General features: G+C 38.3%; 1 protein-coding gene across 1 annotated transcript in view; it reads right to left on the bottom strand.

Moving 5' to 3' along the window:
• Nucleotides 1-17,887, bottom strand: part of clasp1a (cytoplasmic linker associated protein 1a) — a 162,700-nt gene that overhangs the window by 10,626 nt on the left and 134,187 nt on the right. The window contains exons 28-40 of the mRNA XM_061926336.2: nucleotides 17,207-17,270; nucleotides 16,829-16,992; nucleotides 16,676-16,754; nucleotides 16,471-16,614; nucleotides 11,577-11,726; nucleotides 11,366-11,472; nucleotides 7,757-7,904; nucleotides 6,480-6,726; nucleotides 3,647-3,688; nucleotides 3,025-3,215; nucleotides 2,723-2,851; nucleotides 2,395-2,601; nucleotides 463-579 (exon numbers count right to left, since the gene is read on the bottom strand). Of these exons, the coding sequence (XP_061782320.1) occupies nucleotides 463-579; nucleotides 2,395-2,601; nucleotides 2,723-2,851; nucleotides 3,025-3,215; nucleotides 3,647-3,688; nucleotides 6,480-6,726; nucleotides 7,757-7,904; nucleotides 11,366-11,472; nucleotides 11,577-11,726; nucleotides 16,471-16,614; nucleotides 16,676-16,754; nucleotides 16,829-16,992; nucleotides 17,207-17,270 (1,789 nt within the window). The remainder of the gene's footprint in view (nucleotides 1-462; nucleotides 580-2,394; nucleotides 2,602-2,722; nucleotides 2,852-3,024; nucleotides 3,216-3,646; nucleotides 3,689-6,479; nucleotides 6,727-7,756; nucleotides 7,905-11,365; nucleotides 11,473-11,576; nucleotides 11,727-16,470; nucleotides 16,615-16,675; nucleotides 16,755-16,828; nucleotides 16,993-17,206; nucleotides 17,271-17,887) is intronic.

The raw sequence follows: 17,887 nt of genomic DNA, 5'->3' as shown, positions 1-17,887 counted from the left end.
TAGCAGTTAAACAAACTAAAGACTTTATGAACAAGTTGTGGCAATGTTTTCGATACATCACATGCTGCATGGTAACTCTCAGTTACAGCAGCTGACGGAAGCACGCTAGTTAAAATTAAACCGCAACTGCAAATATTTTTCTCCTCCAACAACATTGCGCTCTTAAACGCACACCGAGACTCCATGGAAGTAGAAGAGACTCAGAGGGAACATTTTCATTACATTAGTTTGTGATTGATACTTTTGTTGCGTTTCTCGACCTTAAACGTCCAGCAAATTTTCCTCAGGGTTGTGTTTTGCATTGTCTGCAAACAGCGGACCTCTCCCTCTCTACCCCCCAAAATAAAACAAACGGGGCAAACATTATGGCAGTGTTATTTGAATATTTGCATTAATATGAGGGGCTATTTTCACACAGGTCCAGAGGTGTGATAATGATGATAAAAAAACATGAGTCATTACCTTGCTGCCTGTCAGCTGTGCCAGGTGAGGTTTGAGGTCCTCACCAATTACAGAGTAGATCGCCACCAGACAAAACACACTGGCCTTGCGGACACTGCTTTCTGTGTTGTCGTAGCCCTGCAAGTAGACAAAGTATTGATACAGTAGTACAGTAGTAGTACAGTAGTATTGTCAGTATTAAGTAACAACAACTATGCAGTATTACTTTCAGTATTGACATAAGTATCGATACTGTGCAGGATTACTGTCACTATTGATACACACAAACCTAAAACCAGTATAGTCGGCACGTTGTGTAAATCGTAAGTAAAAACAGAATACAATGATTTGCAAAACCTTTTCAAAAAGTTTATCAGTTTGAACATCAAATATGTTGTCTATGTAGCATATTCAACTGAATATGGGTTGAAAATGATTTGCAAATCATTGTATTCCGTTTATATTTACATCTAACACAATTTCCCAACTCATATGGAAACGGGGTTTGTACATTGTACAACGAAATTGCAAGTAAACTCATTTAGTGCTGCACATTAAAAAAAACATAAGAACATGGTACTAAGATAAATAGATAAAAATAATACATAAACAACGAAAAATACCAAGCACACAGCTCACATGCACAGTCATTCTTTTTTATGCCTTGTGTTCAGCGACACTATTGCTTTCGGGTAGAAAGTGTTCTTGAACCTGTTTGTCTGGCATTTTATTGTCCTGTATCTCCTGCCCGAGGGCAGCAGTTCAAAAAGTTCATGTCCAGGGTGAGATGGGTCCGTTATAATGTTTTGGGCCTTTTTGAGCCCAAAATATTAAATATCTTGTCTTTGCAGTCTATTCAATTGAATATAAATTGAAAAGGATTTGAAAAGCATTGTAATGTGTTTTTATTTACGAATTACACAACGTGCCTACTTCACTGGTTTTGGGTTTTGTACAAGTATCAATTCTGTGCAGGATTATCGTCAGTATTGTGTAAAAGTACACAGCTGAATGTATTTTATTATGTTAAAGTACATTGTTAAATGTATTGTAGTTCTAATAATGTAAACATACATTATTATATGTATTAACAGTGTAAAAGTACATAGTTAAATGTAGTATAATAGTGTGATAGTATTAAATGTATTACTATTGTGAAAAGTATTAATTGTATTATTAATTGTACAAAAATACATATTACATGTATTATTAGTAGTGTAAAAGTACATTGTCAAATGCAATAGTAATTCACTGTATAAAAGTAGATGTTAAATGTATTATTAGTGGTGTAAAAGTACATTATCAAATGCAATATTAATATAAAAGTAGATGTTAAATGTATTATTAATAATGTAAAAGTATATTATCAAATATAATGTATAAAAGTAAATGTTAAATGTATTATTAATAGTGTAAAAGTACATCGTTAGATGTATTATTAATAGTGTAAAACGTAATTAATGTAATAATAGTGTAAAAGTACATAAGTAGATTTATTAGTAATAGTGTAAAAGTACATTCGTAGATTCATCATTAATAGTGTCAAATGTAATATATTTATTATTGATATAGTAAAAGTGTCACACCTGCAGCAGAACAGGAATGATTTCAGCCAGATGCTGCACTAGTAAGTCCTTGGTGATGCGTTCAATGACTTTAGTTTACATTTTGATGGCAGCCATGTTGATTAGATTACATGTATTGTAGTATTAATAATAGTGTATATGTACATAGTTAAATGTAGTATTGTAAATGTACATTATAAAATGAAGTACTAATAGTGTAAAAGTACATAGTCAAATGTATTAATAGTGTAAAAGAACATCGTTAGATGTATTATTAATAGTGTAAAACGTAATAAATGTATTAATAGTATTAAAGTACATAGGTAGATTTATTATTAATAATGTCAAATGTAATAAATGTATTACTAATATAGTAAAAGTGTCAAACCTGCAGCAGACCAGGAATGATGTCAACCAGCAGCTGCACTAGTGAGTCCTTGGTGATGCGTTCAATGACTTTAGTTTGCATCTTGATGGCAGCTAAGTTGATTGGATAATCAGCAGTTTGTACAATGGGACACAGAACTTTGATACATTGTTCAGGATGAATTGATCCTGCCAGCGTTGAAGACGCCTCCTCAGCCGCACGCACCACCTGAAGCATATACAGTATATGGAAATATCAATCATTGTACAGGAATTTTCGACTAACAAGTTGATATGATTATTGAACAAGAATACAACACAAAGTGTACCTTATTATTATTATTATGTACCTCTTTGTGAGAATCTTTGTGCGCCTCCAAGGTCTTCATGATTGTTAGTTCTGCATAATTCTTGAAGCGGGTCGGCTGATTCCGTAATATTTCTTTCAACACACGCAGCGCCAAGGCTCGGATTGTGTGCTGACAGAACCATTGAGCAACATCAACAACATTGAATGTATAAATAAATGTGTGTGTGTTACTTGTGTATTTGTATGCTACTCGCTATGTGTACGCTACATGTACATGTGTGCTACATGTTCGTGTATGCTACATGTAAATGGGCGTTACATGTACGTGCTGAGTTAGCTTACATCTTTATCTCCCAGTGTTTCAAGCAGGAGGAGGAGGACGGTTTTGAAATGTTCATCCCACACAGCCAGGCTATTGTCTTTCGTGATCTTCAGTAGCTCCACCAAGGCACCCTTACGTTCATCAGAGCGCTCATTGTGATTGGACAGCTCCTTCAGCAGGTCAGCAACCAGGTCTGAATGGTCCTGACCAACTGTCCAACAAGACACAATGGCATTTAAAAACTGTCTTAAAACTTCTATCATATTCGCCTAAGTCTGGATGCATTATATATTCAAATGTGTTTCATTTCATGTACTCATCAATTATAAAAAATGTGTTCCTTACCTTCATTTGAATGTTTTGTTCATAATAAAATGTTCTGTTTTCAAAGTAATATAACATATACTTTAGACACTACTGGTCTATACATACATGATATCATCAAATCACTGTTTTTGTTGTGTCTATGATTGTACTAATGTGCCTGTAAAGTTAAATACACGTTACATTAGTAACATGCTATATTGTAACCTTCTGCAGGACAGGGTCAAAGGTCAAAAGAGCAAAAGAGAGAGCATGAGTGCAAAAGGATGTCAGGAATTAGAATAAGATCAGGTAGTCAGAAAACGACGGAATGTTTACCAGGAAATCTCCTGGCGTTTTCAGCACTTTCCTTACGAGAGCCTAAAGAGGAGAGATCAAGATGGAGGATGGAACATGCTGACAACTGACATATACCAATACCTCCAAACCAACTGTCTTCTCATTGAGGAAATATGACCTGATGATGAAAGACAGATGGTTTGGAGCACACTTACAAACTGCTGATGTATTGATTATACGACACACTAGCCAACAATCAACATGGTTTACAATGACCGGAAGGATGATATCAAATCGTTGTCGTATTACCGACAATGTAAATGCAACGCAACACAATGAAGAAATCCGTCATGCTTTTTGATAAGAGCAGCCCGATACAACAAGGCTCCAATACTGGTATCGTATTGGAGCCTTGACTATTGTCCAATAACAATCAGTTCGATACAATATCAGCACGAGTCCTTGGACATAATTTATTATTTTGTACTTTGGAATGTTAGAAAATGTTTGATTAAGTAAAATAGAACACTGGTAGGGCATGATAAATAGACCTATTTATTATTAACAATCTAGAATGGACTTATGATACATTTACGTCAAAGTAAAGTGGCGACACCTACTATACACCTACTATTCATGATGTTAAACTCATGACACAGTAAGTTGAATGATGGGGACGCGTTTGTTATTGGATACTTTTCAATACGCTTCTGCCTTGGAGACTTTGTATGTGTAAGTAATATGCAACTGTAATTATTTGATTGACAAATGTGCTGATTTAGACTGCAATGTTGTTAAATTAAGGATACTTAATTGCTTAGTTTGATTGCAGTTGTGTAGCTGCTAGCTCCTGGTAACCTACAGCCTACCATGTTTACTTTTTGTGAATGACGACTAAAATACAAGGAATGACCAACCTTGTGGCTTATTGGAGGACATTTAGATGTTAACCGGTTGTCCAGCTTTGCACAAGTAAACACGCTGCACGTCTGCTCGTATCGGACATTTTACATGCAAACTGAAACAATCACAATGGGTTTTTTTCAGATATCAGCCAAGTATCACATCGGATCACCCCTACATTGTGCACCAATTTAGGATTTAATCAATTTAAAATGGCACTTTTTAACATTTACGTCCTCAAATGACTTCTGGCACTATAGAATCCTTCCAGAATTTTCTAGGCTTTTTTGTGATTGTTGGGGCCTAAAACGCCAGAATTTGCAGCAGTTTTTTCATAAAGTTGCAATGTTTTGAGGTTGTTTTTTGTTTTTTTTAAACTTTGAATCAATATGTTAATTTATGATTTATAATTTTTGCAAGTGGAGGAGTTCAAGTACCTCGGAGTCTTGTTCACGAGTGAGGGAAGAGTGGATCGTGAGATCGACGGGCGGATCGGTGCGGCGTCTTCAGTAATGCGGACGCTGTATCGATCCGTTGTGGTGAAGAAGGAGCTGAGCCGGAAGGCAAAGCTCTCGATTTACCGGTCGATCTACGTTCCCATCCTCACCTATGGTCATGAGCTTTGGGTTATGACCGAAAGGGTACAAGCGGCTGAAATGAGTTTCCTCCGCCGGGTGGCGGGGCTCTCCCTTAGAGATAGGGTGAGAAGCTCTGTCATCCGGGAGGAGCTCAAAGTAAAGCCGCTGCTCCTCCCCATCGAGAGGAGCCAGATGAGGTGGTTCGGGCATCTGGTCAGGATGCCACCCGAACGCCTCCCTAGGGAGGTGTTTAGGGCACGTCTGACCGGTAGGAGACCATGGGGAAGACCCAGGACACGTTGGGAAGACTATGTCTCCCGGCTGGCCTGGGAATGCCTTGGGATCCCCCGGGAAGAGCTCGACGAAGTGGCTGGGTAGAGGGAAGTCTGGGCTTCCCTACTTAGGCTGCTGCCCCCGCGACCCGACCTCGTATAAGCGGAAGAAGATGGATGGATGGATGGATAATTTTTGCAGTAAAAAAATTAAATACTGTATTTATGTTTTACTCGTTTTATACCACACAGACTTAAAAATAGTCACTAGATGGCAGTAAAAGCACATACTCAGAGCTCATTATAAAATGACTATATTGTTTTAATACATTATACCTAATAACATTAATGATTATAATAATTACCACCAAATGCTTCCTTATTGCCCGCTGTCTGCTCTGTTGTAGACAAGTTGTGTATATTTTACATTTGATAAGTGTTTGTCCATCTTAAACACACAATTACCCCCGCACATTAAGAGAATTTGCGAACTGTTGAGAGCCATCTATAGCTAAAATTGTTTTGGTAAATGAAACGATGAGAGATTATCATCACATTTCTCTTTGCTAGGTCAGTATTGCAAATGAAAATATGTTCTTATTGGTCTTATCTTAAATAAATAAATGTTATATAAATATATAAATACATGTAAAATAGTGAGTAAATACTTACAATATACAAATACAATACATTAACAAGAAGGCTTAGCGCCGTAGACATGGAAAGTACGGGAGGTCTAACGTACGCTGGAGGACTTCAATTGATCAGCAAAGAGTTGATACTGTATATTGTCACATGTTGTTCGTGCTTCTTCTACACAAGAAACAAACGTAAGTTTTCATGAGACCGTTGACATGCGAGTTTGAGTGCTGCTCAAAGACAAATTTGATTGATGAAAATGTTGATGATTGGTCAAAATGTGCGGGGAAGTTGTGGGCTTTTGATACATTTGCAAGGCTGTGCATAATTCGCAAGGGTTTGTTGAATTTGCTTTAATTAGCACGATTGACATTGTGAATTTCTGGAAGGACTGATCATGACTATAGAAATGTCATAGCACGGGCAACAGTAGTTATAGTTTTACATTATTAATGAAAGAAATTAATCTCATGAACTCACAGTCACGGAACTGTTCCACGTCGTCATCAAACACTGCCTCCTTCAGGGCGCTCTTGTCGTACGTGCAGATGGTTTCTCCGTGGCCGTAAGGAGCAAATTCCCGACTCCTGGGCCCGGAAAATGAGCGTGGTGACGGTGTGTTCAGCAACGACGTCTTGTTGTCCAAGGCAGTGCGGCCCACTTCCTGTGCATCTGATCCCGGGCGAGCATCAGAAGCAGGACTAGAAGATATTCCTTCTCTCCCCGCCTAGAACACAACACTTGACGATTCATGTCTACAAATTTTGCTTCTTATGGGCTTTTAATGGATGACAGCTTGCGGCTGTGTCACCTTGACAACGCGCCTGCTCACAATGATGCTATGTTTTTGTTTACTGATTAGACACAATAAGCATTTCATCTCCCTTACTTGAAGTTAACTGTGAAGGGAATGGGTACGCCTCTGTATTGGTTGTTTCAACAAGTTTGGTTCTTTTATGAATTTATTATGGGTCTACTGAAAATGTGACCAAATCTGCTGGGTCAAAAGTATACATACAGCAATGTTAATATTTGGTTACATGTCCCTTAGCAAGTTTCAATGCAATGAGGCGCTTTTGGTAGCCATCCACAAGCTTTTGGCAAGCTTCTTGTTGAATTTTTGACCACTTCCTTTGACAAAATTGGTGCAGTTCAGCTAAATTTGTTGGTTTTCTGACATGGACTTGTTTCTTCAGCATTGTCCACACGTTTATTAAGTCAGGACTTTGGGAAGGCAATTCTAAAACCTTAATTCTAGCCTGATTTAGCCATTCCTTTACCACTTTTGACGTGTGTTTGGGCTCATTGTCCTGTTGGAACACCCAACTGCGCCCAGGACCCAACCTCCGGGCTGATGATTTTAGGTTGTCCTGAAAAATTTGGAGGTAATCCTCCTTTTTCATTGTCCCATTTACTCTTTGTAAAGCACCAGTTCCATTGGCAGCAAAACCGGCCCAGAGCATAATACTACCACCACCATGCTTGACGGTAGGAATGGTGTTCCTGGGATTAAAGGCCTCACCTTTTCTCCTCCAAACATATTGCTGGGTATTGTGGCCAAACTGCTCAATTTTTGTTTCATCTGACATCACATGGACAAAGATAAGACTTTCTGGAGGAAAATTCTTTATATATATATATATATATATATATATATATATATATACATACACACACTTTACATGCAGTCGGCTAGCGACCCCCGGCCAAAAAAAAAAATTTGGACACCCCTGGTCTAAGTGAAAATCATAACTCACCGCATCGTCTCGCTTGCCCTCTCGTTTGATAGACTCATTCAGATCTTCTTGGCTGCGGTAGCTGAAGCTCTGGATGGCCTCTGTGACTCCACGCAGGGAACTGTAGATATCCTCCGAGTTCATGTTCTCAGTGTCGTACTCCATCATGCTAACGCGCACAAATACACACAAAGATACACACAGTGTCTCTTTGATCCTAAAACTAACAGTTATAGCACAGCTTTGAAACGTCGTACTTCAGTGCAGGCAGAGTGAAAAAGTGCTGATTTAGTGAGTTGACCTCCTTACAAAAATATAAATATAACATATAACAATATGTATATAAAAATTATACAGCAGTATTTAATTTATTGACTGGAATCAAATATTTTGTTTCAGTACAAAAGGTGATTCACAAAACATTTACAAAGCATTTTTGGCAAACAAATCAGAACGATCAGAGATTCTTATAGTTGAGGAACTTGTAGTGTTTTGTAGTTATGGTACTTAAAGTAGTGTTCTTGCAGTTATGGTACTTGTAGTTCATTGTAATTGCATTACACAAAGTACTGTACTTGTAGTGTATTGCAGTTGTAGTACTTGTAGTAGTGTACTGTACTTGTTGTTTCTTGTAGTAATGTACCTGTAGTACTTTTAGTTTGTTGTAGTTGTAGTATTTGCAGTATTTTAAGAGAAAGAAAGTAAAATATGTTCGTCACAAAGAAGTAACGTGCATGACAGAGAGAGAAACAGTTGCATTGTAATGAAGCTGGCTGTGATTGGCTCAATTACAGAGTTTGACAGTGGCAGTGAAGATTGGCCAACTTACATCGAACGAGTTTAATTATACTGCACTACCAATGACATAAGTGAAGAAAAGAAATTAGTGTGTTGTTCAATGTGATGGGACCTAAAACATATGGGCTGATTAAACCCTGAGTAGCCAGCCAATGAGACATTCCGGCAAATTGTGGATATTGAGCAACAACATTTGAATCCAAGGCCCCTGCTCATTGCTGAGAGGTTCAACTTCCACAAAATCAGCATGTGCCATTTTGTGGGTGCCCTTAATTGCGTGCCTCCACTTTGACTGCATTTTATCCCTGTCAGCCATGTTGTGTTAAGAGCTTCCATATTGTGTCTACTGACACATACATGTAAGAATTATATGCTACTTTGTATTAGAAATGGCAAAAGCGGAGGATGCATGTGCACACAACAAGAAGGTAGAGAAAATGAAGGAACCTTTTGACTACACCGTTGGACTACACTAGCGGACACGCTCAAAGCCCTTTGGGTACAACTTTACCATATATATTGAGAGATCCACTGACGTCACCAATGGGAAAAACGACACAAATAGGAATAACGTCACAAATGGGGCAAAAAGTATAAAGTATTAAGGAAGGCAACACTGTTTTATATATCTCTCTGCCATGGTTTTGATGGCTTTTTGGTTTGTTTTTACATTTTTGGGACTTACACAGATTACAACTACACAAAAACAGGTACCATTGGGTAAAAACATTAGTTTTGAATAACAGGGCCCCTTTAAATTGTAGTAAAAATGCATTTCATTAGGACTTGGTCTTAAATTGTAGTAAAAATGCATATTTCAAGCTCATCCCACATAATTACCTGGGTGAGGGAGCTCTACGCAGGACCCTGAAAGAAGGAGCAGCAGGGTTGGAGTTAGGCGGAGGAAGAGGAGCAAGGGCGGGGGGTTGCTTTGCCAGTCCGTCGACACCCCAACCCCATAACCGACTGTTGGCACAGCGCGGCCGGGAGGGAAGGACGGACAGACGGGCGAGAGAATGAAAGATGGAACAAAAAGAGGACAGCGCAAGACAAGACAAGGAGGGAAGAAAGAGAAACCACTGAAGTGTACACATGAACACATTGTAGGTAACTTGTGTAGTACTACAGTAGATACTAGTGATAAGCAACATTCCCTCTAAGGTGCGCGCCTGTGCAATTGCGCACTGCTCAAGCGTCCTCTGCGCACAGCAAATATATGCCGCGCACCAAATCAAATCTCATCTGAATTCTAAACAAAATAAACACATTTATTCTGTGTAATTTTGCAATGCAACTCTTGAGTGACAGTGACAACAAGCGGGCCCTAACGGTGTTCGTCAACACCGTTCAATTATTGTAACGTCTATCGAGATCACTTTATTGAGCAAAACTGTTTATATTCGGCCATAACCACACCAAAAACATAAGTAAAAAACTTCTATCTCGAAAAACTAGTCATTTTCTGCCGTACAAACCAGGCCAAAACCAACTTGTCATCTGTCACCAACACGCATACCACTAAGCCACTGGTGCGTTCGTTTATGGCCACACAAAAAGTCGGACAACTCAAACACCACACAAAGTTAGACTATGACTCCTCAGTCATACATGTGCTTATTCTACTGTCATTTATTATTAATGTTAATTTATTGATATTAATCATGAAATGCTGTTACTAGAGAAAGTTACAGGAATGCACACTTCATCCTATGCTTACATTTCATTGTGCAACATGAGGATGTTTAAGGGCAACTAAATGTGATCTCTGAAAGGGGTACAAATAATTTCCAAAGCAGGACCCCCACCCAGACATATTGTACAATACTAATCCATAGCTTATGAAAAACAAGATTTCTTTTATTTTCATTACAAGTGGGCCAAATCACTAATATTACAAAATAATCTCATGAAAATGACTCCTCTCATTTGAGTGTTATTATAAAAGATTGGTTTGAGACAGGTGTGCTGCTGGTATTGCCACGTGTGATGTTGCTCACATGTGCTCCACTGAATGCTCAGGGAGTTTTTGTGTTTGCTCAGACACATGAACAATTAGAGGGAACATTGGTGATAAGTAAATACGCCTCAGTGAGTGTACGGCACATTCACTACCTGCATTGATATTGCTCTGATACTTTAGGAAACAAAATGATCCCACATGTCAAAATGTTTCTTTTCTCTTAGTTCCATTTAGTTTAATGATGGCGACGAAAACCGATGTCCAACTCAACAGACCACTTTTAACGCTTTTTCAGTACGAGCTATAACTTCAAAGAAGCGCTTCCTGATAAAAACAGTTTGGCGCTCACAGTCAAATGACATCAGTTGTATCACTCCTGTTTTTTTCTTACATTGACACAGACATCAAGGCATCCAGGGACACAGTATCACTTTGTCAGTATCGTTAATTAGACCCATCACTAATACATAGACTACACATCAACACAACATTGTTATAGTTAACATTATTAAACACTAATAGTATCAGTGCAGTATCGATACAGCAAATAAGCGTGCCTTACACTCACTGACGCGTCATTTACCTACTAATTAGCGATAACGCAAAGCTGTTTTGTTTAGTTAGCTTAGCATATCTTGACGTACATTGAAATGCTTGTAGCATCTCTAAAGTACAAAAAAGTAAGAAAGTGAGCGCCATCTTTAATCTTTGAATATGTGATCCTGGCTGGAAACAGGTTGGATCCCGCTGCTTAAAGTGAAAGAACACTCTCTCAAACTGAAAACTAGGAGAAGCTTCACATATTCTTGTTACAATAAAGCTGCATCTGTGTCGCTCATTCACACATCAGATGACTGACGGCGGTTGGTTACCTTGGCGAAAGTCCTCCATGTGAGCAGTTAGTTGGAGAGGTGAGTGGGCTGCTTCTACTCGGCATGTGGCGAGGTGGCGTGCGACCAATCGTGTTACTTGGAGACCCCTAAAAGACAAAAAGCAAATTTCTAGTGTTCTTAAAGGTGAACTAGTGCAGTATTATATTAGTATATTAAGTTAGTATATATTTAACCCTCTACAGTAACTTACAATGCTGCTGCTGCCGTTACTTGAGTTCTTTAGGTGGTTGTGCAGTAATTTGGTGGCACCGTCCTGGAAGGTCTTGGGCAGCGCTCCCAGCAGCATGGTGAACTCTGGCGTGTTGAGCTCAAACAAGGCAATCAGCACCACCTGGGCAGCCTGAAGGCAAGGACCAGTTTTTAGAAAACACTTTCAACGAGGAATCACCTTATAAGGAGTTACCCATGAGGAGTTACCCTTGTTGTGCAGTTCCAAAGGGGCCTGATCCAAAAGGTAAAAATTACATGAAAACAAACACAAGAGCACAGAGCCCTTGCAACCAGCAGCCACTACAGCGGCACCATTTTGGAAAAAAACATATCTTTATTTGCATCCTAATTTTAATGTTTTTGAAGATTGACAGTAATATATCAGTCCCCCCAGAATCTCGCGGGCCTTTTTGGAGAGACCTGAATTTGCAAAAGTTCTTCCCAAAAATGGCAGAGGGAAGGGCAGGTTTTATTTAGGCGTTTGTTGCAATAACATTGTGTGAAAAAGGTAAATTTGCAATTTTTGCTGACAAAAAAATAATTATTTAATAAATATATAATGAACAAAAAGACTGAAAAAAGCATCTTACCAACATGGCACACAAAAATGTGCAGAATAGGCTTTATTCGGCACAACAAAGTACAAATGTATTACTGCAAGGAAAAGACTAATCATGATATCTCAGCCTTCACATGCAAATTTTTTTTTAACTGTACCAGTTAGAAATTATTTATGCTGGAGACGAATAAACAATACAAACAGTCTCACTCTTCCTTCGTGCTGGCTTCTATAAGCAGCAGAATATTTAGCTTCAAAAGTATAAGGTTGTGAATCCTCATTTGTCCAAAAATAGCCTTCATTGTCTGTTACCAAGTTTGCAATGGTTAGAAAACACACACGTGTTTGATTAGGAAGTAAGAACACATATATGTTGCCAGAAGTCAGACGTGCGCTGCTATGGAAAGAAATCAGTCCTGGAAATGATTAAAATGATCAAAATACGGTAAATATTGAACATATTAGATATTGTTATTAAGGTGTCTGTTACTACATTATATATATACTTGCAGGTGTATATTGTACATATTACATATTGTTATGAACGTGTCGTTTACTATATTATATATATACTTGCAATGTGTAGATTGTACATATTATATATTGTTATGAAGGTGTCTGTTACTACATTATACAGTATATATACTTGCAGTTAGAGATGTTCGATATTATCGGCCGATAAATGCTTTAAAATGGAAAAATCGGTTTCAAAAAGTACAATTTATGACTTTATAAAACGCCGCTGTACGGAGTGGTACACGGACGTAGGGAGAAGTACAGAGCAGTTGCATCTCCCAGTCATACTTGCCAACCCTCCCGATTTTCCCGGGAGACTCCCGAATTTCAGTACCCCTCCCGAAAATCTTCCGGGGCAACCGTTCTCCCGAATTTCTCCCGATTTCCACCCAGACAACAATATTGGGGGCGTGCCTTAAAGGCACTGCCTTAGCGTGCCGACCCGGTCACATAATATCTACGGCTTTTCACACACACACAAGTGAATGCAATTCATACTTGGTCAACAGCCATACAGGTCACACTGAGGGTGGCCGTATAAACAACTTTAACACTGTTACAAATATGCGCCACACTGTGAACCCACACCAAACAAGAATGACGAACACATTTCAGGAGAACATCCGCCCCGTAACACAACATAAACACAACAGAACAAATACCTAGAACCCCTTGCAGCACTAACTCTTCCAGGACACTACAATATACATCCCCCCCACCTCAACCCCCGCGCCCCCCAACCCCGCCCACCTCAACCTCCTCATGCTCTCTCAGGTAGAGCATGTCCCAAATTCCAAGCTGCTGTTTTGAGGCAAGTTAAAAAAAAAATGCACTTTGTGACTTCAATAATAAATATGGCAGTGCCATGTTGGCATTTTTTTTCCATAATTTGAGTTGATTTATTTTGGAAAACCTTGTTACATTGTTTAATGCATCCAGCGGGGCATCACAACAAAATTAGGCATAATAATGTGTTAATTCCACGACTGTATATATCGGTATCGGTTGATATCGGAATCAGTAATTAAGAGTTGGACAATATCGTAATATCGGATATCGGCAAAAAAGCCATTATCGGACATCTCTACTTGCAGTGTGTATATTGTACATATTACATATTGTTATGAAGGTGTCTGTTACTACATGAAATATATACTTGCAGTGTGTATATAAAACATATTACATATTGTTATGAAGGTGTCTGTTACTACATTATATATATACACTTGCAGTGTGTATATAATACATATTACATATTGTTATAAAGGTGTCTGTTACTACATTATAGATATATTTGCAGTATGTATATTGTACATATCATGTCTTCCTGAACCAGTCGTGGAGTGACAAGCCCAAAGTACAGTATAATATCGACTTGGGTGAAAAAAACAGATCAAAATTAAATAACTTGTTTACTGTTTATACAACAATATCCAGTACTAATTGTTCATTATTTTTTCAACTGGCCTCTCTGCACACATTTTGACACAGTTTTGACGACATAGTACATATGAGCATGGCTGACTTTAAAACCACACAAACTATTAGAAGTTCCCCAACATGGAGAATAAAACCAAAAATCAAATGGAAAGTCAACCAGCATCATCTAACAAACTGTGGTCATCCTTTACAATTACTGTGTATTTGTTGCAGATATGTTAATGAATAGAATTGTTAATGTGGAAGAGACAAACAGAACAATGCAGTTAGTTGGTACTAACATAACCACATCCATGCAGTGCTGTGCAAATAAACCTGACTTGGTCTCAAGCTCTGGAGGTTAATGAAGTGAGGCAAGCCTTTCTCATCGTTTCATTCCTTGTGGCATCAAAACACATGTTTGGTTAGTAAACAATGCACAGACAAAGTCTCACGGAGGTTTTTTTTGTTTTGTTTTGAGTTTGTTTTTTTTACATACAAGGGTGTACCTAAAATCTGGACACATGCCAAAATGCATGTATTATATAGTTATTTAAAAATACATATTTACAATATATTTGTATATATATATATATATATATATATCCATACACACACACATATACATATACAGTATATACACATACATATATGTATATGTATATATATATATATATATATATATATATATATATATATATATATATATATATATATATATATATATACATATATGTATATGTATATATATATATATATATATATATATATATATATATATATATATATATATATATATATATATATACATATATGTATATATATATATATATATATATATTTATATATATATATATATATATATATATATATATATATATATATATAAAAATACATATATTATTTTTATATCAAATATATTAATGAATAATGTATGTTACTATTATCATGTTAATTTGCTATTCATTAATGAATTACGATGATAATGATATAATTATTGTATTAAAATTACAGTAATTGTATGTCCAGACTTTTGGGACACCCTGTATATAAGGTAGAGCGTCATACAGTTTCACGCAGTGTTGAAGATGGTGGTTAGGCACACGGCAGGCGAGGCATTTGTCTACCTGCTTACACCTTTCATCCAGGTTGCCCTCAATGGACAGGAGAGCTGCAGTACTGACCCCGCCATCTAGTTCCTCACTCACCCATTTACTTAAGGTCTGGGGAACAGTGGCAAGGCAGAATGGGCGTTACAGGAAGACACTGTAATATTACTAATATTGTAGCAATGCTTCATGAAGGCAATGCAATGTACATCATCTTCCCTCCATATTTAAAAACGCACACAGCCACTGTATAAAATGCAGAATATTTTATGTGTTTCCCCGCCCCACCGACACCCCACTGCTCTCAGTATGTGCGGAGGAGCAATCACATTAATGAGAGCTTAAGTTTGTGTATTATTTTGCGAGTCATGCACTTGAACACGTGCACTCCAAATACAAATAAAGGTCCATCCATCCATCCATTTTCATCCATACCGCTTACCGAATGCAGCCTATCTCAGCTGCATTCGGGCGGAAGGCGGGGTACACCCTGGACATGTCGCTACCTCATCGGGAGTGATCAAAATGCAATAATATAATGTGTGCAAGTGTGAATTTTCGGTGAATCGATCATCAGCCTATGCCCCCCAGCCCCTCGTCCGCCCCTACCCACACGCTGTACACGTGCACACCAAATGCAAACGGAACAATTATATTACAGTTGGATACGCTGTGCGTATGCACATGACGCCGTTGTCTAATTTGCATAATTGGCCATAACCCAAGTGCGTACAAATTAATGTATGGGAAATTCTGTATCAGCATTTTAATTATCAACCCAATTTACACACACGCTATTCATATGCACATGACACCGTCGTCTAATTTGCATAGATGCTGTAAGAAACCCTAAGTGAGCAAAAACAAATGCTTACAAATACTGTACATATGAACTTCCACAGACAGTCCCATTATAATGTGTTAATGAGCAACTATTTGTGGTGATCCAATTGTATCCATGGCGGGCCGCCAAAAATAAATAATCATGGGAAGCGCTGTAAAAACGTTATCACCCCAATTCGCATACACGCGCACATACACGCACACACTGGACAAGTGTGCACCCTAAATGTAAAGTAGAGATCACATTACAGTCAGCTATGTTGCGCACATGCTTATGCTCGTGTTTGTGTAGATTATAGTTAAACCCCGCCTCCAAAGCTGTAAACCAACGGAAACATTGATTTTGCTCCAATCCTGAATATGAAATACTGACAAATGAATAGTGGTCAGTGTTGTGACACCTGTATCTCCATAGAGCGCAGACTGACCTTCCTGACATCAGAGCTTTTGGGTTCAGTGGTCCAGGTGATGATGCGAGACACGGCCAGGCGAGTCTCGCTGGAGTTGACAAAGTCTGTCGGGTCCATTTGCCGCGCCAAAGACTCAATGTACTTCAAAATGGCCACCTTCACCTACAGAGACATCATTATCGGTAGCTCCACGAAGAGCATCAAATCTGTATTTTTACAATACCTTCAGGTTTGGGGTCTGTGTCTGATCCACAATGAACCTCATTAAAATATTAAACTGCTGGTCAAACAGGAAAGACTCTCTGAAAAATGAAAAGCATTGAAGTCAAATGTACACTTCTATACGATGAAGATGAGTATTATACTGTATTAAGACCTTGTGATGTCCAAAGCTTTTTGGACTTTGGCCTGGACTGAACCAAGCAGGTCTGCACCCATCTTTTTCAGCAGCTGGGTGAGCAGGACAAACAGCCAGTCCTGCAGGTCCTCCCGGTGCACCGTGATGAAATCCACAAGAGTCTCCAGGAACATGCTGAACACCTGAAACATGGTGTGGAGGAACGCATGGCACAATATCGATTACACGGAACAGAATATTCCTGTTTATAATAGTGCAGACACTTACTCTCTGTTAGCAAATCCACAGCACAGCAGCCCATGCAACAAGAGACATTGTATTACATTACATGAATTAATTACATGACCTTTAAAATTAGTAGCAACACACATTCGTAATGTAATTTATCTTTTTTACCTTGCTGTGTGGATCTGCAAACATTCTTGTGAAAATTTCACAAAGTCTCTTCAGCTCCACTCGACTACATGACACAAAACACAACAAAAACATTGCCAAAAATAAGATTGTATTTTCTACAAGTTAAGGGACTGTATACGGTGGGGAAAATAAGTATTTGACGCTACATGTCATGTTAATCAAAGACTGTACATTGTCTAAAGGGCCATACCAATCCATCCTTACCTTCAAGACAGCATTAGTCCATTACAGGTAGTTAATAAATAGATCAGTGTTTGACTAATTTCACTTGGCTTTTCTAACATTCCACATAACAAAACAATACATGTATACAGTGGAACCTCGATTCACCAACCCCTCTATTTACAAACTTTTCGATTCACTAACTTATAGATGGAGCTAATTATGCATCCGTGTGCACACCATGTCTCTGTGTTTGAACACTTCATTCAGTCATGCCTGCCAGACAAAACGCAGGGCGAGTCTTTTTATCAGACGCGGGGCCTTCCACTCATTTTCTGCACAGTAGACTTCGTCATCACGTCTCAATGCTTGGGTGTGTGTGCCTTTTGTGTGATTTTTCCCTTTTTGACGAGTTTTGTCCATTTTGATAACAATACTAGTCCCAAAAAGTCAACAGACCATCGTGGGAAAAAGGAAGGAATACCTGTAGAGTTAAAA

The sequence above is a fragment of the Nerophis lumbriciformis genome, linkage group LG31, assembly GCF_033978685.3.
Source record: "Nerophis lumbriciformis linkage group LG31, RoL_Nlum_v2.1, whole genome shotgun sequence".
In the NCBI taxonomy this organism is placed as follows: Eukaryota; Metazoa; Chordata; class Actinopteri; order Syngnathiformes; family Syngnathidae; genus Nerophis; species Nerophis lumbriciformis.
This window is presented reverse-complemented; position numbering and strand designations above follow the sequence as displayed.